Genomic DNA, 24,791 nt, shown 5'->3' on the forward strand with positions numbered 1-24,791 from the left:
AGAAGTATCATTAAAACATTCTACATTAGTCACACCTGTGGTGAAAATTTTGTCTCAATCTGACATGCGGTTGCGGAGAAAAACGCGGAAGTTCTGTGCGGACAAACAAATAGACAAATGGACCCAAATGCAAGACCCTCTCCTTCGGCGAGGGCAACAAGAGTCTAAAAACATTGAAATATCCAGCTCTGGAGTTGGGTCTCTGTAAAGCATTTAATTAGCTGCCGAACGCAATGATCCATAAAATATCCCTCAGGCCTTCACACCTGGATTCCCAAAATTCCCTGTCACAAGAGGTCAGTTTGTTTAAGAGATTCACTATCATGGTAAACCACGACACAACTGCAAAATAAAATTTGAAGTCATAAACATCCATCAATGGAGATACAGCTGTTTTAATAGAGCATGAGGATAAACTCATCAATCGTTAAAGTGCTTCTTTCCATGTTAGGCTCAAATGTTTGCTCAAATAACATATTGTGGAAAAGGTGTTAAGTCAGAGGGGGAAGTCCTTGAACCTGTGCACAACATGTAAGCCCAGTCTCTCCAAATCTTCACCACCCAAAAGCTCGGCTCCACACAGGAGTTTGATGAAATTCAGGTAGGCCACGCAGTGACAGTAATCCAGCTGTGGGGCGATTTGGACAGGAACAAAATGTGAATCTTTTTGCAACCTCTCAGTCTTACCTCCGTAGTTCATGCTTAAAACGGATTGAATTTTAAAATAATAAAAAAAAGTGTAGAGGCATTTGACTTTCTGGGGCACAGCTATACTACCGGAATCCATCCATCCATTGGGACCATACTCTGTGCAGAGTGTTGTTGCTGCCAAAGCAGTCTCCTTAGCTATTGGACACAATCCTGGATGGGTCGTCACTCCGACACAGTATACCAGCAAGCTGGCACTCATTTTGCCGACCTCGGAAGGATGACAAGCAGAGTCAACCCCACGTGATATTAATTCAACAGCCGAGTGGGGGTTGAACTCAGGATCATAAGATCCCAGGCCCACCACCCTCACCATTTAGTCAACACCAGGCATATTACTGGAATGAGGTGCCATTATGGAGTGACCACGAAGGAATGAACAAATGCACACGTGTGGGTGCGAGAACTTTAAAATCCCAGTCTACAAATCGTTTCTTCGAGCCAGCTATAAACCGCCGTCCCGGTGTTTCATCAGTGTGTGCCGTCCGTTAAACTTGGTGCCCTATCTACCAACATTGGTTGGTGGACGTTAAAGATCTCATGGTGTTCTTCATGAAGAGTGGGCAAGCCATCGCCGGCACCATCCACAAATTACAAATTCCTTCCTAACCAGCAGAGGGCACTGTGTCAGCGGCACAGCTGTGCCCTCAGCCAACGAAACGACCCCACAGCTTTGTGCTGCATATAAATGTAGTAGTTGTATATTTATTCCTTTTGTACAAGCATCAAGAGCAGACGAGATTCTGAACACAATTGGAGGGAGTGAATGGACAGTAGCACTGGGGCATGATGGGAAAAGTTCTTTTTAGAACATTTATTTAAGGTATTGTAACAAATGTGAAAATGTGCATGCGTTTGTGTACTTTCCAAATGTGTTTGAGGATGTACTATATAGAGACTAGTTCATGTCTTTACATCGGTTTAACCACAGCAACAAACAAACACGTGCACACCTCCCCTCAAAAACCAGCTTGGTTCCCATAAAGCTGTGCCTCACAAATCAAATGATTTATTCAACAGTCGTGGCTATTTCTAAAGCATCGTCTTAACATTTAAAGGATGTTGTAAATTACTTGAATTCTACAACACCCTATACTCGACTTAACCTTTTGTTGTTTACCTAACGTAAGAATATGATCAAGTTGTGAGCATTTGATAGATTTTCCGACTGCTGAAATAATCAGCTGGGCTCCATTTTTCAGAGGTTTTGACCCTTTCAGCCCAGAACGTTTCCAAACAGTAGATCCATAACATACATAACCTCAGCTGTGTCCAATCAAAACACGGACCATCAAATGTACAAAAACGTGCACAGCGAGTCAAAACAACAACATGGTGGTGCCAGATAGTCCATTATGCAGGTTTGTTTGAAAGTCCATTAACAATTGTTCACAAGTGCTGATAAAAGATTTGCTCTCCCTCACATGAACACTCAAAAATCACTTCATCAGGTTTTTGAAATATCATCTACCATGCCTTATGCAGAGCATCTGTGCTGCCAAAGCAGCACTACAATCCTGGATGGGTCGCCATTCTGACTCAGGAACTCAGGACTGGAATTTGTTCATGGTACCAATAGCTCGCCGACACTTCGCAAGGGACAACGTGGGATCTGTAACATCCACCAGCTAATGCCGGCAGATAGGACGCCAGTTTAACGTCCATCCGAGGGACGGCACACATTGAAGAATCACCCTGCCTGTGAAACACTGGGATGACAATTTATAGCTGGGACGGGATTCTAACCTGTGCTAGTGTGCATACCTCTTGGCCATCCTTTCAAAAACTTCGGCCGCAAAAAAGGAACCTGTGTCATTCGTGTCCAAGATACTTTTTGTTTCTCTAAATAGTTTTGATTGGAAGACAGAAATACTTACGAGAGACGAACAATAAAACTCTTTATAACCGGCCTCGCTCACAAAATTGTTATTTCTGATGAAACGGAAGTGTATCTAAACAGTTATACAAGAGAACTATGTACTTGGATGGGAGGAGACCATTTGGTCCATCATGCCTGGACTTTTTATGCACACCCCATTCATTTTTGAGTTTTGCTCATTCACAGTTTGAAACCAATTGTGCACCTGACGATGTAATTTGCCCTTGTTTGCATTGATGGGCTTTGATCTCAGATCTTTTGCCGTACCTCTCACCCCGTTTGATGAAGACAAGAAACATATTCAAGTGAGCCTTCCAACATTGGAGAGAAACCATTGTTGAGAAGGTTTCGTACATTAAGGTGAAAGATATATATATATATATATATATATATATATATATATATATATATATATATATATATATATATATATATATATATATATATATATATATATATATATATATATATATATATATATTGGGGAGAACAAGTATTTGATACACTGCCGATTTTGCAGGTTTTCCCACTTACAAAGCACGTAGAGGTCTGTAATTTTTATCATAGGTACACTTCAACTGTGAAAGACGGAATCTAAAACAAAAATCCTGAAAATCACATTGTATGATTTTTGAACAATTAATTTGCATTTTATTGCATGAAATAAGTATTTGATACATCAGAAAAACAGAACTTAATATTTGGTACAGAAACGTTTGTTTGCAATTCTAGAGATCAGACGTTTCCTGTAGTTCTTAACCAGGTTTCCACAGACTGCAGCAGGGATTTTGGCCCACTCCTCCATGCAGATCGTCTCCAGATCCTTCAGGTTTCGGGGCTGTCGCTGGGCAACACAGACTTTCAGCTCCCTCCAAAGATTTTCTGTTGGGTTCAGGTCTGGAGACTGGCTAGGCCACTCCAGGACCTTGAGATGCTTCTTACGGAGCCACTCCTTAGTTGCCCTGGCTGTGTGTTTCGGGTCGTTGTCATGCTGGAAGACCCAGCCACGCCCCATCTTCAATGCTCTTGTTGATGGAAGGAGGTTGTTGGGCAAGATCTCGCGATACATGGCCCCATCCATCCTCCCCTCAATACGGTGCAGTCGTCCTGTCCCGTTTGCAGAAAAGCATCCCCAAACAATGATGTTTCCACCTCCATGCTTCACGGTTGGGATGGTGTTCTTGGGGTTGTACTCATCCTTCTTCTTCCTTCAAACACAGCGAGTGGAGTTAAAACCAAAAAGCTCTATTTTGGTCTCATCAGACCACATGACCTTCTCCCATTCCTCCTCTGGATCATCCAGATGGTCATTGGCAAACTTCAGACGGGCGTGGACATGCGCTGGCTTGAGCAGAGGGACTTTGCGTGTGCTGCAGGATTTTAATGCATGACGGCGTAGTATGTTACTTATGGTTTTATTTGATACTGTGGTCCCAGCTCTCTTCAGGTCATTGACCAGGTCCTGCCATGTAGTTCTGGGCTGATCCCTCACCTTTGGCATGATCATTGAGACTCCACGAGGTGAGATCTTGCATGGAGCCCCAGACCGAGGGAGATTGACTGTTATCTTGAACTTCTTCCATTTTCTAATAATTGCACCAACAGTTGTTGCCTTCTCACCAAGCTGCTTGCCTATTGTCCTGTAGCCCATCCCAGCCTTGTGCAAGTCTACAATTTTGTCCCTGATGTCCTTAGACAGCTCTCTGGTCTTGCCCATTGTGCAGAGGTTGGAGTCTGATTGATTGAGTGTGGACAGCTGTCTTTTATGCAGATAACGAGTTCAAACAGGTGCAGTTAATACAGGTAATGAGTGGAGAATGGGAGGGATTCTTAAAGACAAAACTAACAGGTCTGTGAGAGCTGGAATTCTTACTGGTTGGTAGGTGATCAAATACTTATTTCATGCAATAAAATGCAAATTAATTATTTAAAAATCATACAATGTGATTTTCAGGATTTTTGTTTTAGATTCCATCTTTCACAGTTGAAGTGTACCTATGATAAAAATTACAGATCTCGACATGATTTGGAAGTGGGAAAATCTGCAAAATCGGCAGTGTATCAAATACTTGTTCTCCCCACTGTATATATATATATATATATATATATATATATATATATATATATATATATATATATATATATATATATATATATATATATATATATATATATATATATATATATATATATATATATATATATATATATATATATATATATATATATATATATATATATATATATATATATATATATATATATATATATATATATATATATATATATATATATATATATATATATATATATATATATATATATATATATATATATTTTTTTTTTTACAAACGTTCTTCACACGATCAAAATCTCCATGAAGCACTGATGAGCAAGTTCAACAATGAGGGGAAGGAAAGGTTTGTTATCACTTCAAGTTATGATGATGGTACTTACCCCTGAGCGTTATGGTCAGCTGTTCACCGACGGTCTTTGCTGGGAGTTCCAACATTCCGCTCAACCAATCGATGAACTGTATCAAAAAAGGCCATTCAGGATTAGATTTAGCAGTTGGCAGAGGTCCCTTCAGTCCCTAACACACAGTTAAAACGAACCATCATACTGTTCGTACTGCACATCTCAGAATGAGTTGGATAGCAAGGATTACAGCATTAATAAAGAACAGGAATTCTGCAATGAAGCTCCACAAAGCATTAATAAACAGCAACAATTAAAAATAAATAAATAATCATTGAACATGGGAATATCATATCCACCTTCCTTCACTTCCATTTCACCAAAACTATCGTGGTATTAACTCGTAGTTAGTCTCCGTTCACGGATCGGTGGGGTTCATGAGATTTCTAGTGTTCGAGTTCACTCCAACTTTCGTTTAGAGAATCACTTCCCCTTCCCTAAGGTGGTCATCGTGCCATTTCCATGATGGGGTAATCGCAGGAACACTTGCAGAATTTTTTCCAAAACCTTTCCTTGGCCGTGGTTAAAGAACAAGGACAAATGTGTCCAAGAACCGCGTCATAAAGGTTTTGTCTTCACCAGAAGAAGAAGAACAACGCGGAGCTCTCTTAAAGCCAGCGTTCGCAACGCGACGCGGCTAAAAACAGGAAAGGGTGAAGGAGCCAAATTAAAAGGACACGTGATGATGGATGAAATGGAAACAAGATGGATGAAAGAATCCATGCGGTAACTGAACATACACCGTGATGGCAATGGTTCGTTAACTGCACGACGACGTTGCACCGACATCAGCAATGACTTAATGCGGTGCACAGACTGGGATTCCCAGCCCGAGAGGTTTTCCCTGCTGGATGTTCAAATCCGAAATGAGTTTGTGGAGCAAAATCCAGTGGATGAAGACATTGCATGACAAGCCTGGACTGGCAAAGCCAATACAGACATAATCATATCACACATACATCCCAGTTTAGTTAATCTATTGACGAGCTATGGTGTACAAAATATTTATGTGACCAGTCCAAAGGCCCATTCTTTTGTTTTTTTTAAACTTACGAAAAAAAACAAAGCCTTAAAGGACTCAAGGTCACACAGTTATCAGCAGTACACCCAGATTGTATGTTCCATGATTTCCAAATGATGCAAAAACGTTTCATCTACAGAGTTCTGTAAGTGTTCCCGAGCCCCAAATCAGCACCGTGTCTGCAGATCGCTTCCATGGCTCCTTTGCTAACAGCTGTGGCAAAGAGTAAGGTAACAGGCTCAGGGCTTGGTCTGCTCCTTGAGTGCCAAACTGTGATAAACCCAACGTAGCAGTCGTGGTGCTGGAAGGCTGAATCTCGCTTCTGGCTTCAAGGGGCTCCCAGGCAAGCCACGAGGAGGTGAGTCCAAGCAGCAACGGAGCTGAGTCATCTGCCCAGACCAACACCGCCACTCCAAACAAAGTTAACAGCAGATGAATGGCCTACGGTGTACAAAAATACCAAGGGTACCATTGAACAACAGACCAATTATTTTCTTACATGGCAAGTGGAAAACAGGTTTGTGCGAATGATGGGCCTCATCGAACCTGCGTAACTGTACCACTTGATACCGGTACAGCATGGTGGGCGATGCCTCGAGTGTGTCCCATGAGCTCCAGCAGCCATTCAAGATGTTCTGATGCTCCTAAAAGATTCCTCAAAGTAAAATAGCATGCTTGCCAATATATTGATGAAATAAGTAGCAGTGAGAACTATCCAGAGGTACAACTGTCAGCAAGTAACTGTTATCAGACGTAATGAGTCTATGTTGAGCTCGATAGGAGGGATGAACTTTGGTCAAATATGGGAGTAAAAGTGAAAGGATAAAATGGCAGATCAACAAAGAGTTCATCTTTCCGCTAACAACACTTCAATATTCTTACATGTGGTTACCTGTACTGCGTTTTGGAGCAAGTCGAGCTTGGTATAAAGCCTGCTGCAATACCCAGCAGACATTGTAGCCGAGTGGGTGGCCCACCGAAGCACGGACACAGTCGTTCAAAGCCACAAGAGGTACACGACCATCCACCACCAAAAGGGACCGCACCAGTGTGGCTCGAAGTAAACCAGTCTAGCCAGGGATAGAGGGCACATGAATGACGTCACAAAAAAAATCACACGCTGAGAAAGAATACCCGTACAGTGATAATTACGATCGATAGATCGGGAACATTTACGTCGCAAACGCACCTCATCAACATCTGTGACCGTGTCTATGTCTTCATCTGTGAGTCTCGATAGACACCGAGCTGCCTCTGTGTACACGTTCAGCTCAGATAGCTGTGTAGGACGAGAAATTGATTGAGAGAACCGAATATAGTGGGTCTCAACCTCCTTGAGAGGTCAAAACACAGCCACCACCTTTCTGAATGTTTGCGAATGAATAGACGAAACTTACAACCCCTTACGTGAGCCGCAAAAAATAATGTGACATCCAATGGCAAGTGCAAAGTTCTCTGACATCCATTCCTTAAAAATGGTTACCACAGGATCCTTTGGAAGTTGTAGAAAGAAGGTACTTAAGGTCTGGTGCAACACTTTGTACAAGGAAGGTGGCAGGCTTGGCAAGGCAAGTGCTTCGTGCAGGCCACGCAGTTTAGTGCGCAAAGGTACACAACCACTCGGCATTCCCAGGAAGGCTTGTAGCTTGTTTTCCGGTACATGGTGCAACCAGAGCGGCAAACACCTCCACATCGCCAAGTTTCCTGCCTGTGTAAACATATGTTTAAAACCTTCCTTTTAACCAACTTTTACACCAAGATAAATCAATTAAACAAAACAAAAACTTCCATGAGGTATCGATCTCACTAATAAATCAAAGATGTATGACATGGTTTGAATCGGTGTTATTTTTAGTATTTACCTGCAGAGAAGGCACCATAGACGTCCTGGTCAACAATGTGATCAGCATGCTGGCTGCACTCTTGGAGGCAGCAGCTTGGCTTGCAAGCAACTGAACACATTGTTGCTGCACCTCGTTCCCTGTGGGATACGAATACAACACTCACTGCACACAGATGTTTTGTTGGCTTTAAATCACAGGAGATAGAAGTGGCAACATCATGGGGGGGGGGGGGTTGTGCAAGGACAGGCTATCTCAAAAAGGCCAAGGATTTTAGAATTAATCACAAATAAACAATTTCGCATCATTAGCAAACTTTAAATAACTGCAGGAGTAAAATCAGTGCATCATTAAATAAATCTTATTAACACAAGGTCAAAATGAAAGACAATGCATGGTGCTTTCCAACCAATCCACAGAGCTATGACCACAATGCGCTCGCTGGCCATGCATTGGAATCCTGGAAAGCTAGATCCGATTGGTCACATCCTCAAATCACAGTCACGGAAACGTCTCGAGTGAAAGTAAACTCCAATATAAAAAACAGACACGAGTGGCTTGGAAATTTGCAATTTGGATCCTTGCGATGTAAAGGACTACACTCGGCAGAGCGCATACCTCCGCCAGGCTGTACGGTTTACGTTTTGTATCCCACTGACAGGCCGGACCGACATCCAGACCTGAACCAAAATCTAATTGTCTTGTTACCGTCGCCTACCCAAATAATCCACCAGATTTTGTCAATCCCTCCATACCTTTTTGAGATATCGTGTTATTTATATTGTTACTAGCATAACCCATGCTCTGCGCGACATGTTGGGGTGGGTGTGTTTGAGAAAGGAACTGATGCAGAGTATCAGTAGTAATTTTACTTTAATGCAGTAAGTGGAATACGATTTCACTGTTTCAGAACCATTTTATTTACTTTTTTTGTACCATGCACCTCATGTGGTCTTTGAGATAATGTAAGCCGAATATCACGTTACTCGAGCGCAGAACAAAGTCGAAGATAGCGTGACACGAAACCACAAACTCGGAAATAATATACAAGATTAGCCCCGTTTCTCAATTGTGAAGAATCAGTGAAACATTCCAGTATCTGGATCCGGATCTTCACCAAAATCGAATCAGTTTGTCCTCGTCACCCACCCAGCCTGTCCACCACGTTTTGTCTGAATCCGTCCATAACTTTTTGAGATATCCTGCTCACAGATAAACAAACAGGACTGAATACATACCCTTCGTCCACTTTTGGTGGCAGGGATAACCAGTGTACCAGGAAGCAGTAACTAGACGTTAATCAGACATTTAGTGCATTGCCCAGCAATTCCAGTGGAGGCAGCCATGTGTTTATAGTTTTTGTGGGTGCCCAAAACATGTTTTCCTGTTCCCATGTGCATAAGCTTGCAAAGTGGGTTAACCTGAACCCAGGGGTTTCCTTAGAAGCCGGTTACCGGCGACCCGCAGCCGTCTACTCAGAGAAAAAATGTCAAAGGTCGCCACCTACTTCAGCGCCGATTTTTCGATTTTTTTTTTTGTCACCACGAAATCTCTACACCCCCTGTTTTGAAATCCGAGACGAATACATGAGTATTTCGATAAAAGCGGGCTTACTTTTACTGTTAGTACTCTCGCCAGGTCTAGCACAACACTGACCTAAAAATAACACAAGCAGCTAAAACATGCCTCCTGCAATGGAGAGTTCTCTGCTTTAGCCTCGTTTTGGACTGTTGGCCTGATACCCTGATACCATACAGCAATGACCTCAAGAAAATAAACTTTGTAGGCCTCGCAGTTTCGGTGCCGAAACGATGGCATCGAAACGAAAATCCCTGTTTGACTTTGGATCTTCGAAAAAGTCCAAAGGCATAGGAGGTAAGCTTCTGGCCATCAGTAATTGGTCTAAACTTGCACTCTCGCGAGTGTGACGTTGTTGTTTCACGAAACACATTTCACCGAGTCCATTTTGAGCTTTTGTCAAGTGATGCAGCTCCGAAATACACGGGCACCTGTTGTGCCTTTTTAATTTACTAGTACGTGCCCGTAAAAAAAAAAATTAAAAAAAATTTCATAAAGAAATATTCCAACCGCGAGCAACAAACAACAACCACACAGGCCGTTTCTTCGCTCTCGCATGCCCGTACGTGCGTGGCCCGGAAGTTCGCATATTATTTGCAGTTACGATTATTCGCAATTTAGTTTTAATGCCCAAATATTCAATTAGCACCAACGTATTTTGCCATTTCGCAATTTCATCGCAAGGAAAAACAAAAAGAGAAGAGAAGAGAAAAAAAACTTCCTGGTTCGGAGCATACCAGCACTCTTATGTTACCGAAATTTATGCACCGTCTAATATGAAAACGATCATAACTTGGGCCATTGTGTTTATCTATAAATGCGCATAAGAAATCGAGAAATTATTAGAATACACGAAGTCATCACTCTCCGGAAGCCCGTACGTTGTAACCCGTAATGGGGAACGTGGCTGAGCTTCCCTTCTCCATCGGCCACGCCCACGCAACAACATGTCTTGTCATTGGTTTGGTAAATAAATGGCCATAACTTGGGAGGCACTTGTCCGATTAATATCAAACCTTGAAAAGGCACATCCTCAGGTCCCCAGCAATATACCTGGCAAGTTTCAATTAGATCGGACCAGAGGTTGTCGAGAAACAGCGGTCACACACACACACACACACACACACACACACACACACACACACACACACACACACACACACACACACACACACACACACACACACACACACACACACACACACACACACACACACACACACACACACACACACACACACCTGGAATTATAGATAAAGTAATTTTCACTGAAAATCGCCGTTTATTCACTGAAGTGAAGGCCAAGTATGAGCAGTTGTGAACTGGCCAACTGAATACTGGTACCGCAGGTACATGCATGTACCATAGACTTGCGAGCTTTTCTTGACGGTATAACAACACGATATTGGCGGATAATGTAAGTTGGAAGTTTAACAAAATTGGGATTGTGACTGTGACGCAGTATTCACGCTTGGATTGTTTGATTGGTTGAATGAAGCTAGCTGACATCAAATAAAGAAATTATCAGAAAACGAGTGAAGTTAAATACATGTTTATCATTCATTTTCAAACAACAAACTAGTCTGAAGTTATTAGTTTGAGCTGTTTATTAAATCAAAACAAAACACAATAAAATAATAATAAACAATATTTAACAAAGTAAAATGAAATTGAAGAGGGAAAATATGCATAAAATGAATGAAAGAAAAAAAAAACCTGTTTTGTGGAGTTTTCCACCCCAACAGCATGATACTATGAAAACTATTTCATGTCAGAAATCATGCTAGAATGCATCTCCAGCCATCAAGGATCCTCCGGCTTACAGGGCCCGAGGCGGGCCCTGGACCCCGGCCATACAGCTGCGCTCGCTTCGATCGGGGTGATGGTAACCTGCTACTTTTTAATGGTAACCTCCTACTCCAAAAAATAAGGAAACCCCTGTGAACCCCAATTAGACCCTGGTGAGAACGGTGGGGTGTCTTGCTGTCGAAGGCAAAACAAATGGCTGAAGGAATAGCTTCAGTGTTCATGTTCGTATTGTTTAAAGCATCCTCCCACCATTATATTCAGCAAGAGCAGCTTGTCCAATGCCAAGCAGCCAAGGGCAAAAAGCTGACTTCACCATCAATGATTGGAGAATTTGAAAGCAAGATACGCTGGAGAAGGCCGGTCTACATTTGCAAGGACAATCTTTTGTCTCCTTGTTGTGTATTTGAGCCATATTTACATTTTCTATGAATCAGAGGTAATTTTTGAAGAAAGACTTTTTTTGAATGTCCAGAGGAAAAGGCTGGAAATGCATGTTATGTGCAAGAAATCTCTGTTGCATTACATTACCTGATGGTAAGTAATCGTTCGGGTGTAACAACTCTAGTGGACAATACGTCCCAATCACTCACCAAGATCGAGTTGGAGCAAAGGTGTAAGCACGGCAGCCCAGTCCAAAGGAGGCAGGGGGCGACAGGCACCGCCGGCTCGCAGGGAGGCCAGGACGACGCACACCTGGCCCACTGTTACAGCCTCCACATCTACGATGGGGATTGTTGATGAGCCTTTCGTGTGAACAAATTTCAAATAAAGTTTTTATTTCCTGTTGTCTGAGTATGTGAAAGAATTCTGGCAGGAAGCCATGTTACTAAAGGTTGGAATCCAAAAGTTGACAACACTTCGACTGTGCACGTTGAGTTTACATTATTTGGTGTGAGTGACAGAATTAATAACTTCGGCTTGTACTGCAGTGTGTTCCAATTCTCGAACGTGTTTTTGCTTACAATATTAAAAACAAATCTCAACTTTGAGCCATGTTGGGTATGCAAGTTCAGGTTTGATTATGGCCGACAACTTCCAGGTCATGACCAAGGCCCCAGAGACAGTGGGTCATGTTTACGCGGTTAAAGAGAAATCGTGGAGTCTTAATTCTCGCTTGCATCAGTAATTTATCAGAAGAGTTACAGTCGATCATGAGGCGAGCTGTGTGTGGATGCAAGCAACCATGTACCTCTCCTGCCAGTATCGATCAGCAAATCCACAGCCGGAGAGATCACGCTCGTCTTCGGAAGGTAACTGTAATTAGGTGGTGCTGCAAAATAAAAATGAATTAAAACGAGTCATAACTCAGCACCCAAAACTGTCGATTTGTGTCAATGAGCTGTATTTGATGGATCTTCGATTCCCCCATCCGTTTATAAGCACAGACATAGTAAGTAAACAATGAAATCAAAGACGGTTTTGGAAACGCGAGTTTCCTGAAGACACAACGTAAAGAAAATAGAGACTCATCGAAAATAGACTTGAGAAAATCCCCAACAGTTACGTCCTGGAGATCATTCAGATTAATGAAACATTCATTTGTTTATCCTATATTCACAAGTTGGAGTTTATTCTGCTGCTCAGCATGCTGCATCTAAAACCTGCATCCATCCACTTGCGAATCGACTGTATACAGCATTGGGCTCCACTCGGAACCTCTTGGCAATGGACAGGCAAACATGGAATGGAGGGAAATAAAATAATTATTTTTAACCTGCATAAGATAAATAAAAACAAACACGATGACACTCTTGAGAGATCGAGCCCTTACAGAGGATGGGGTTTTATTGAATACTAAACAATATGAGTTCCCTTACAAGGAACTTCAATGCAGGAGGAAGCCATTCGGCCCATCAAAGCAAATTCTATGTTTGCCGACTTGTTGTTGTTTGTCTGTCTTCTGTCCCTATGGATGCTGAGCATCAAGCAAGGAAGCAGCGTGTACCATTTTTAAAGTCTTCGGTGGGACTCGGCCAGGGTTGTAACCGCCGACCCCCCAGACTCGGAGGGGACGCTCGAACCATCAAGTTACTGAGTCTGGTTCGATTGATATATCCACAAGGCATAGCCAGGATGATAACCAGAACCACCACACTTCCTATACATTAACCAAGATTCACTAATTAACTTTGTTCAGTTTCAACACAGACCATTATGAGACTGCAGCCAGATGGAACCGATACAGTAAATGGGCGACTTTGGGTCAACAGACAGGAAGTGTTTCCAAATGATAAGTGGCAGTAATTTTTCCTCATATTATACGACCCGAAGTGTTTTAAAGAAGGCGGTTACGTAAGATGCCTCATCGGTACGCGCTTTATCAACAGCAACTGAGACGGAGTCAAAACCGAAACTGGTCACGTGGGGTGGGCCGAGATGGTGCGAGAACATTGTTTAACGCGAGTTCACCATGGAGCTCATTAGAAATGACCTTTGTGAAGGGCGAAGCATTGCCCTCGCGTCATGCTTGCGTCATGCAATCATACTTGTCCGAGTTGCTACTTCCCTGGAATTTAATCCTTCGTAACTAACGTCTCTCCTTGGTAATGTTCAACATTTTGCATCTTGTCAATTTGAACGTGGGCTGGCAGGATGGCCAAGAGGTACGCAGTCTGACTAGGCTACCCCCGCCACCAAGCTGTTAGGTGGAAGGAGGATATGGATTCCTGTGAGCCGTCAGAATAAGCTTTGAATGGGATCATGCTGACAGCGACCGCACTATGTGAGACAGTTAAACAAAACGGTGTCCACCATCTTTTTTAAGCACCAACGATCCTCCCATCCTGTGTCGTATCGCCGAATATGTCGACATCCTCCTTAAGGTTGCCATTTCCCTCGTATTCGATTCCTTTCCTTCTGCTTGATCCTTATAAATGGGCCATTTGCTTTCATTATCTTGCCAAAACGAAGTTTTGCAAGATATGTTAGTCAGCTTGTGTTTTTTTTTGTTTGTTTGTTTGTCTGTAATCACGTATAAAAAATTCTGCAGAGCACAGTTATCATTGGAAATTTTTGTAACTTCGCATATCAGAGGCCTATAGAGGTCCCTTTCAGTGCACAAAATTCTGAAGGTCAAGGTCAAGGGTCAAGGTCACTGTCGCAAATCAGGGGCGTCGACGAAACCCTTATTTTTTGAGTAATTTTGATCGGATCGTCTTCAAACTTCATGGGAATATAGTTCATGGTCTGGCGCTCAGCTGATTAATTTTTGGTGGCGATTGGCCTTGACCTCCATATGTTTTTTTTTTGTTTTGTTTTTTTTTGTTTTTGGTCTGTAATCACGTATAAATCACTCTGCAGAGCACAGTTATCATTGGAAATTTTTGTAACTTCGCATATCAGAGGCCTATAGAGGTCCCTTTCAGTGCACAAAATTTTGAAGGTCAAGGTCAAAGGTCAAGGTCACTTTGTCGCAAATCAGGGGAGTCGACGAAACCCTTATTTTTAAAGTAATTTTAATCGGATCGTCTTAAAACTTCATGGGAATATAGTTCATGGTCTGGCGCTCAGCTGATTAATTTTTGGTGGCGATTGGCCTTGACCTTCATGGTTAGCACCTGAGGTCAAACATATTTGACCCCAAGGTCAAATTTTCAAGTTTTAGAAACCATATCCTGTAGTACCTCAAATTGAACACCTCGATGAGTGCTTTCTAGATATGTCAAGCTTGAGACATTATGATGTCATTTGGTGACGTAATGAGGCAAAAGCATATTTTTCATGGTTACTCTGTAGAACGATTCTCATCGGAATCTCTCGTAGGCAGATATTCCTCAAGGAGTCGCTCCTGGTGGATAGCAGCTCTGTTCACCTCAGTGTGACCTTAAATAAGTCACACGTGGTCACCTTTTGGCAAGATACGGGTCAGCCTGCGGGTGACATTGGTTTATTTTACATTTGTCACGGCAGCCGTAGTTTACGGAACCCTCACTGGTATGCACGCCAATTAACTGTTGCTGTATTATTTTGTCTAAATTTACATGTTTGTACTTTTTATTTATTTGTTTTCCAAGTTTCTTTCCCTTCTCTTGTTTTTACTTGATCTGGTTTCCTGTAGAGCACCATGAGACATCTCCTTATGAAAGACACCATATAAATAGTGTCACGTTGTAATCACAAAGAGTAAATACTCCATTAAAAAGGTCAAAATTGGTTCAAAAGGACGATATAGAAAAAGTAGTCTCTTTGTTGTAAAGCAGTTATTCTTTTCTTTTTTTTCTCTCTTTGTCAGGCTATAAAATTAAAATTAGCATTCATCATGCAAGCCACACCAACAGTTCCCAAGAGCTTGACACAAAGAGTGAAACCGTGGCCTCAAAACCTCAATGAATCTTCATTGTTGCTGCAGGAGTCTTGCACATGAACGGCATCGATCTGATGAACTATGATAAAGAGGTACAATCAAATGATCTAGGTCTTACCCGCTGAGCTGCCCTGAATCCTAGAATTACAACTGAGATGGAGGTTTCCCAGTAGCCATGCCACAACGGCCTGAAGTCCAACAGCTCCTGAGAATGAGATAACCTATTGACGAGGAGTTGGGAAGATGGTGATATGAAGAAGGATGAGAAGAATACATGTGGTTGGAAGAAGAGTAATTTTTTTTTGTACTTTCATGGTTCAATTCTCATGTATAAAATTAAATCTATTCATAATTACTAAAATGCAGAGCATGTAGCTGCAAGATGGAAAACAAACAAAGAAAAAAGTTGGAACATATCTCAACATACCTGAGTTATGACTCTCACAGTCTCCTGCACTCGCTGCTGTACGTGTGTGCTTTGCATGAGATCAGCTTGTATCTGTGGTAGGTCGAGACGATAATCAAATACGATGCAAAAACAAAACAACATCATACCCATATCCATAAACGCGCGCGTGTGTGTACGATGTTGGGCAGAAACTTCTGAGAAGGAAGGCACTCATCCTTCACTAACAACATTCAAAAGTCTTCTTTTAAACCAAACCATTCAAGGAGGTCTGCTAAAAGATCCCATTTTAATAATCCATGTTGGTAACACAGTTCCCAATGGAACTCCCTGCAATCGAGACAAATTTATTCCGTAATGTTAATTTCAAACACCAAGAGTTTGGGACTTCATGACACATCCATCATCTCATCTTCACTTAGTGAACAGAAAAGTTATGAAGCGGTTATAAACCGCGGCTAAACACGTTGCTTATGGAACCTGAAGCACCTCATTCGGTTCAAACTAGTGTGCGTACACGACAAGGGCACAAATTTTGATTTCAAACTTAGAAGCCTCACCTGGAAGAACTGGTTCTGCAAACCTGCGAGGCCTGCCAGGCCATTTGCTGCAGCCAGTCGCTGCATGGTAGGACAACTCTGGCACAGAAAAATGTTATGCTATCAATGGTCAATAAAAATAACAATTCCACAAGTTAAAGACAAAATTACCAGGTAAAAAGAAGAAGACAACGAATGAAGTCACAGTTAGCATAAACTATCAACAACCTAAATTTTAGTTCTGCGTACAGCATAAGGCTTTAGCAGTCAGCAGACAACGCTACGTTTAAGGTAGTGATTTGTAAACCTCTGGTCACATGTTAATCAGTGCTACCTGCCACATGCTCAGGTGGTCGTTAACAAAACTGACTCCCCTCACTGGCTTGCCAGTGGTGAGGGTGACTATGACACCCTGCAGGACTAAAAACAACAACTGACAAAGGGTGGATTTTACGAGCTCCCTTTAGGAGCCAACGGTAAGTATGGTAAGGAGACGGTGTCTCTGAAAAAGGAGGAAGTAAGGAGAGGGTGTCTCTGACAAAACACCCATGATCTGCTTGGACCAGTTCAAGGCAACTCATGTAGCCTGAGAGGGGTAGTGGAACCCTTGATGGAGAAAACGGCATCAAAAGGCAGATGAGCTTGTATTCGACAATGACGACCACAAAACTACACCCGTGGGGAAGGAGGTGGGTACACTGTGTCAGTGACGCCGTGGAAGGCACGTTCCTTGTCCGGTGGATGACACTGCAGTCCGATTCTGCCCCAAACACTTTTCTATCATTTTCATGGTCGAAGTGGGCACCGATTTCTATTTGTCAGTGCTTATTGGTAATAAATAAATAGGAATAAAGCCATGCATGGGATACAATCACACATTTCACTTCACTGGCCTTCCTCATCTCATTTTTATGCTTTTTACCCCTCAGCCCAAATTGGCTAAGGGGTATTGTCATCATAGGCGTTGTCCGGGCGGGTGTCCGTACATCTGTCAACTTTTGGTTTCCGTCAATTTCGAGGAGAACTCCTTGTCCGATTAAATCCATTTTTGCTGGGTGTGTTGGGGTTGAGTAGAGTCCCTTTATAGAAAGAGTAGCGACATAGAGGGTCCGGAAAAATCTAGTCACGTGATTGCGTGGAGCCATTTTGAGTCCATCGCGGACAGGATCGGACGCATATCGGTCAGCGTTTTAATGTTCCCGCTGTACGCAGCGTTCTCATTCGTGTTTTACATCGATTTTACGACAAAATGACAGGTTGTTGCGCCTTTGGGTGCACAAATAGAACGGAGAAGGGATTCAAGATGTATAGATTTCCATCAGATGCTAAAAGACGGAAAATCTGGGAGGACAGAGTCAGTCGTGTTGGATGGAAAGCAACTTCTTGGTCAGTTCTCTGCCAGGTCAGTGTGATGGTGGTAATGGTCCCATATGCGTATATTTGTGTGCTGCGAGTGAGACTGGCCTTTGCTTTGGCTTTCCAGGCTTGTTATCCATTCTCGTGGATTAATTAGCACTTGAAGGGGAAGGCATCTTTATTTAAAATTAAGTTTGAGTTTGAGTTAGAGTCTTCGAGCTAGATCAATTAATATCGGGTCGAGATCATGTCTCCAAAGTCAGACTCAAAGTCAAAACAAAGACGAATGAACGGAGAACAGATCCGGGCTAACACGGCCCACGGGCGAACACTGCCCACGGGCTAACTCGGCCCACAGGCTAACTCGGCCTACGGGCTAACTCTGCCCACGAGCGAACACGGCCCACGGGCGAACACTGCCCACGGGCTAACTCGGCCCACGGGCTAACTCGGCCCACGGGCTAACTCGGCCCACGAGCGAACACTGCCCACGGGCTAACTCGGCCCACGGGCTAACACGGCCCATGGGCTAACACGGCCCACGGGCTAACACGGCCCACGGGCTAACTCGGCCCACGGGCTAACTCGGCCCACGGGCGAACACTGCCCACGGGCTCACTCGGCCCATGGGCTAACACGGCCCATGGGCTAACACGGCCCACGGGCTAACTCGGCCCACGGGCTAACTCGGCCCATGGGCTAACACCGCCCACGGGCTAACACGGCCCACGGGCTAACTCGGCCCACGAGCTAACTCGGCCTTTCACAATGGTCTCTGAGACCTTCGTAAAACAAATAATAAAATAAGTTTTTTTTTTGTACTTTCACATGGAAGATATGATTATTGTCATTCAAATTTTCAGTGATGCTTCAGAAAGAATTTTCTCAAAACCAATTCATGCCAGTTATACAGTTGTATGCCACAACTGAGAAGAGGGGGGGCATGCATTGAATGTATGTATTTGTCTCTGTTGATTTGAATGGGTGAGGACATTAACTTGTGCGTGTGTGTGTGTGAGGGAATGAGGGGGCCGGGTGGGGTGGGCTAATCTATTTTTGGTGGGATTAATATATGATTGGCAACATGCAGCAAAGTTTAGATGAATAATTTAAATATGAAAATTAAACAAACACAAATATATACCCACACATGATAAACAAGGTCAAACAACTGCAGAAATACAAAGATAACTCTCAACATTGTGTTGTACATGCACATGTATAAGCAGGGAGGTGAGAGTTCGAGTCTCGCTCTCCGTCTTTGTCATGGTTCTAAATGTCTGTGACTGTTAAATCACAAACAGCTCTGTGAATTTCTTCTTTATCACATGGCTCTTAGTTGTCATAAATCTTGTATTTTGTCATCTTCACATAATTTGTTCATTATCAACATGGAAAAGACCATTCCCATCTCTCACACATATAGAAAATAATGGAATAGACGGTTCAATGCACTAGCGCCATACGGCGGCTCCGCACGTGCACCGCACTGAACGGACTCAAAATGGCGTCAAATCGTTAGTTGTCGCTACTCTCTCTATAAAGGGACTCTGGGGTTGAGTAGAGGAAGGTTCCTTTCGAAAATGGGCGTGCTGCGATTTTCAATATGGCCACCATCTTGAAATTAGTTTGCGTCAAGGGGCTGAGGGGTTACACCCGCTTTGCGGTGCTATTTTTACTTTTGTCTTTGGTTTGACTTGTTTTCCAAATTATTCTTTCCATTTGTTCTCATTGTTTTTTATTTTTCTTTGTTTCACCAGGAATTTGTTTTCCCCCATTTTCAGCACTGTTACATTCACAGTGTCCTTTGGCTTTAAATCAGGCTACCCCGCCCCCCACCCCCCCCCCAGGTTTTATGTTAAGAATTTTGTCCTGTTGACCTTTAAGGAGGAAACAGCGCTGTCAGGAACTGATGAACTCGTGACCAAAAATCCACATGATCATTACACACCGCCACTTTTAGGTGGTGCTCCATAATAAAGACCTGTGGAAACCTCTGTATATCAATAACATGGTTTCTTGCTTTGCATCATGGCAAAGCTGACCTACAATGTTGTTCCATGTAACCAGGGTAACCAATCTATAATTCTGATCCTCTGCCTGAAGAGAGACTCAGTGCTGCCAAAGCAGCTTCGTGGGAAGGATTACACTGGGTGGTTTGCTATTGCCTTACCAGTGGTAGTCAGGGTAGGAATTGGTATGTTGTTTAAGGTACTGGCAATAGCTCGCCGACTCTGCAAAGGACACCGTGCGATCTTTAACGTCCACCAACTCATGGTATCAGACGAGATACCCAGTTTAAAGTTCATCCATCAGATGGCGCACATATATTGATGAATCACCCCGTATGCGAAATGCCAGGATGACAGTATATGGCTGGGTCAAGATTCAAAAGGTAACATAAATAGGCAAAACGGGAAAAAAACGAATTCAAACCAAATTGTGAAATGTATAGGTTTAACAATTAAAAAAAAAAAAAAATCAAACCCCAAATATAATCATGGGGTCAAAAATAAGTAAATAAATGTTAACCAGAGAGTTCATAGAACACCTTACCCCATGTGGTCTTCAGAAGAAAAAAAAAAAAAAAGGACATGGGAAGGGTCTATTAAACTCTTGCTTATTGCATTTCAGAAAACTGTCCATTATTTCCTACAAGCCGCCATTTTATCTGAATCTCGAAATTCCCCAACGCTGAGAGGTCGAGCGAAAAATTTGATTCGTAGAGATGGCATAGAATGGTATCATATTTTGTCCAAGTACTGCTGAACGTAAGGTCTTTGAAAGTGCCAAAAAGGCAATTTGTGTTCTAGTATTCAAGTATATGTTTCGATTGATAAAAAAAATTCGGGTTTTTAAGGTTGTAGAAAAAAAACAAGAAAAAACTTTTTTCGGAAGTTTACCACCGTTGACGCAGTGTCTTTTACACCACCTTATTCATCATCTTACATTAGTTATTCGTGTCTGTTGTTCGTGTCCTTTTTGATGTCCATAAAAGCAGCAAGTTCCCTGTTTGGAATGATTTTCAACTGTTTGATTGCCAGACAGGCAGGCAGAGTAAAACAATGACCTTGCTCAGTGCGCATGCTGCTCGGGACGTGATTCCGTACAATTTCCTAAATCCGGAGCCAAAGTACTGCTAAACTACAGCCTTGTGTTCCAATTCGTGTTCAGAATATATAATTCAATTGAGATCAAGTAGTTCCTCGATCGTAAACAGACAAAGTGAACCATTTCCTGAACTTCGCTTCATGCACGGGGTAATAAAGACTGCTCTACAGGCAAAAACAGTGGAAATGTGGCAATTGGCAGGAGTTTAGCAGTTCCGGATCGTGGTCTTTATAAACATTATTGTCTTTCATGGCTGATCTCAAAACCGCAAGCACTTGATATCACCGCTTGGGCAGTGCACCACACCAATTCATGGCACACTCAACAATAGAACAACCTGGACTAACATGATGAGCCTCTTGCATGCATTGAAAAGGGAAATGTAACGTTGTTGAGGTTATTTCAAATATAATAGTTTCTCAAAGACTCATGACTTGAATGAACAAATTTAAGCAAAAAATAAGGAAAGAAAACGCCTGAGGTACGTGTCAGCATACCACACAAATGCCTGCCTATTCACAGTTGACGAAAATGTTCGCTTTTCGAAACTTTAATACTCCTACTAAATGGGATCTTAAAACCAAACAAAATGGCTTTCCAAGCAACGAGGACAGCTCTTTATAACATGACTGCTTTGCTGTGAGAGGCATAAAGTGGGTTTAAAGTGGCTGGTGGGAGCAGAAACATAGAATTCTGGATACCTCTGCAAGCAGCAGCTTGGTCCATGCAGAAAACAACCGAGATGCCAGTTCCTCTGCTCGGCCGTGGCCACAGCAGGACAGACCAGAGACAACAGCTCCCAAGGAAAGGGAAAGGCCTCCATTCTGGGCACAGAAACTCACATATTTATATATCAGTGTGCTCTTCATAAAACGGCACAAGTTTGTTCAAAAGAGTCGCAATGTAATAGTAATCTGCAGTCAAAACTTGACTGCTATGTCTCAGCCCTCCAACCCTCATGTGTTCCTCCATGATTAAGGAATTTTTCAAAAAACACCAACCTGGTGAAACAGCAAAATCCAGGCTTACTCCCCCGCCCCACCGTTCTTTCTCTCGTTTGTGGAACTGCCCTTCCTGAAGCTGTTCAATCCCACTCTTCCCTCCAGGGCTTCAAGTTGGCAGTACACCACTATCTTACATCATCCTCCATCTTTATCAGCAATCATTTGACTCCCGCCTGCCCCCCTAACCCCAACCCCTCCTTGCGGGTTACTGTGTTTCCTCCCCTCTTCACATGCAGAACCTTTTTGCCTTCTCAGCAAAATCCCATTCCTTCCAGCAACTCACCTGCTGATTCTGCTCGACCAGCATCCGTAGCTGAGCCATGATGCTCTCTGCCTCTTCAGCTGGCAGAATTCCCGCATCAAAAGCCGTCACACAAGCGCATGCCACTGCGTGCCCAATTGCCTGGAGCAGGAACAATTACAGGCCATTGTCCACAAGATATTGTCATTATCTTCGAAGAAAATAATAATCATGAAAATAATAAAGCATGTGCAACCTGTAACAAGCACAGGCATATTTAAATGGAATTAAATTACAAATCCAATCTGCTGTTTGTATCACTGCTGAGGCACAACTGGTCCACTGATGCACCATCTTCATAGGTCAGGGCAAGAATTTAGAAATTAGCCTCAAAATGGCCTACTCGTTTTTAAAGGCAACAAAGTAACATGTAAAGGGCAATCATTGCTATAAACTCGTGTGTGATTCACAACTCATTTTAATTAACTTGCATAACACATTTTGTCTGTTGGCAGCCTTTGTTCTCATAAACACAGAAACGATGAAAACAGAAAGGGATGCTAAGCTGCGCATGTTGTAAGCTGCACGAAATGGCGTGCTCCATATCTCACTAGCAGTGGTTCAGCACTAGCACTATCTCACCAGCAGCGGCGCTCCCGAGACGATTCAATGGCAAAAGAGCTCAAAAAAAGAATATTGCATATAATCTACAATTGCCAAAATGAGGCAGAGGAAGAACAAGCTCGCTTTATAGAGCAACAACTGTGTCCTTACATCTACAACCTGAGTCGAATACCTGGGCGCTATTTTGGTGATCACCAAGCTTCACAGCCTTCAGCTTTGTCAGGGTATAGCTTAGCGATTGTATTTTGTCAAAAGGAAGATAATTCGAACATGGAACACTTGTTTTGTATCAACCTTCATGCATTGCATGTATGATAAAAAAAACAGACGTGAAAATACACATTTTCAATCAGTGTAATGCTTAGTCACTTATTTAATTCATACGTGTGTACCAAACTAAACTTCACAATGGGTTGACGAACACGTGCTTAAAATAATGAAACACATACACGTTAAATAATATTCTCTTATGAACAAAACTGACTGCTTTATGGACCTTGTAAAGGTTCGAGTACAGCAAAACCTCGCTTACGCGGACTGTGTAAGGATCAGCCGATTGCAGATGTGAAGATTTTCGGTTCATTGCAAATAGCACAAAAGAAATGACACCCACGTGCCATAATTAAGACGTTTGACGAGGAAGATTGTGCTTCACCTGATGAAGGCTAAGATTGTCTGGTTTGGGATTTGGTTGTGCGGGAAAAAAAAAATCACTGATCTTAGGTGGTTTCAGCTTCTTCGGAAACTGAACTGTAATCATTTCACTCCTCATGCATTGTATCGCAATGAGCGAGTCGTAATTGAAGAGTCTGGCCCCTTCAATGGTACACATAAAACTGCAGAGCACATCCAACGCTTTCCCAACCTCACAACGACTTGTCGTTTCCTCAAAATTTCACAATTGGTGGCCAAAGGGATCAATGCCTTCGGAATTGCTCTGCGTGAAGAACAACAGCTTTCTTTACCTCCTTCGGTATGTTTCTTTTGTCAGACAAAGCACGAATCAACACGAGCAAGACATGACAGTTTTATGGCAACCAAGAAGACTGGAGAACACCTGCCCACACCTGAATGCATTCCTTGGCATTTGGCCAGCTGCCCTTCTTTTGTTACCTCTGCCACCGAAGGTGAAGGAGGTTAATGTTTTCAGACTTTTCTGTTTTTTTGTCTGTGCACAGGATATCTCAAAAAGTCGTGGATAGATCTGGATGAAATTTTGTGGACAGGTTGGGTGTTTGACAAGGACGAACTGATTAGATTTTGGTGCAGATCCGAATCCGGATCTGATTACTAGAATTTTTAAAGTGATTCTTCAGCATTGAGAGATTGGGCTCAAAAATGATATATAGCACGATATCTCAAAAAGTTGTGGACGGATTCGGATGAAATTTGGTGGACACGTTGGGTGTGTTACAAGGAAGAAATTATTCAATTTTGGTGAACATTCGGATCTGATAATTTTTTGAAATGGTTCTTCACCATTGAGTGATGGGGCTGAACAATATTTAGCACGATATCTAAAAAAAGTTGTGGACAGATTCGGACAAAACTTGGTGGATGAGTTGGTTCGGTGACAAGAGCAAGCCGATTAAATTTTAGTTCAGGCCCGAACCCAGATCTGGCCCATCAGTAGGATACAAAACAAACTAATCAGCCTGGCGGAGGTATGCGCTCCTCACCGAGTGCCCTTCTAGTTTATAACCTTTTTTGAGATGAAAAAATATATTTTGGCAATGTGCAAGCTGGCATGACTAATTCTCGCCTTACTCCCATAGAGGCACTGAAATCCAAGTCGGACGGTAATTGGTGTCATTCCTGATTACGAGACCAAGGTGCAAGGTCGACTCCTCTTCCATCACAGACAAATGTCTGGCTAGCAATTTTCTACCACCT

The 24,791-nt window shown here is 42.6% G+C and overlaps 1 protein-coding gene across 5 annotated transcripts in view; it reads right to left on the minus strand.

Moving 5' to 3' along the window:
- Window positions 1-375: 375 nt before the first annotated feature.
- Window positions 376-24,791, minus strand: part of FOCAD (focadhesin) — a 174,669-nt gene continuing 150,253 nt past the window's right edge. For all 5 annotated transcript variants that reach the window (XM_085845794.1, XM_085845795.1, XM_085845791.1 and 2 more), the window contains 15 exons: window positions 22,317-22,436; window positions 21,731-21,853; window positions 16,584-16,661; window positions 16,045-16,116; window positions 15,736-15,838; window positions 12,504-12,584; window positions 11,905-12,033; window positions 7,949-8,067; window positions 7,570-7,794; window positions 7,276-7,365; window positions 6,979-7,156; window positions 6,633-6,730; window positions 6,261-6,527; window positions 5,045-5,120; window positions 376-628 (listed from right to left, as the gene is read on the minus strand). In XM_085845794.1, the coding sequence (XP_085701920.1) occupies window positions 555-628; window positions 5,045-5,120; window positions 6,261-6,527; window positions 6,633-6,730; window positions 6,979-7,156; window positions 7,276-7,365; window positions 7,570-7,794; window positions 7,949-8,067; window positions 11,905-12,033; window positions 12,504-12,584; window positions 15,736-15,838; window positions 16,045-16,116; window positions 16,584-16,661; window positions 21,731-21,853; window positions 22,317-22,436 (1,833 nt within the window). In that variant the 3' untranslated portion in view covers window positions 376-554. The remainder of the gene's footprint in view (window positions 629-5,044; window positions 5,121-6,260; window positions 6,528-6,632; window positions 6,731-6,978; window positions 7,157-7,275; window positions 7,366-7,569; window positions 7,795-7,948; window positions 8,068-11,904; window positions 12,034-12,503; window positions 12,585-15,735; window positions 15,839-16,044; window positions 16,117-16,583; window positions 16,662-21,730; window positions 21,854-22,316; window positions 22,437-24,791) is intronic.

This window comes from Eptatretus burgeri, chromosome 11 (genome assembly GCF_056783735.1).
Source record: "Eptatretus burgeri isolate ZD-2024b chromosome 11, Ebu_testis_v1, whole genome shotgun sequence".
NCBI classification, from domain to species: Eukaryota; Metazoa; Chordata; class Myxini; order Myxiniformes; family Myxinidae; genus Eptatretus; species Eptatretus burgeri.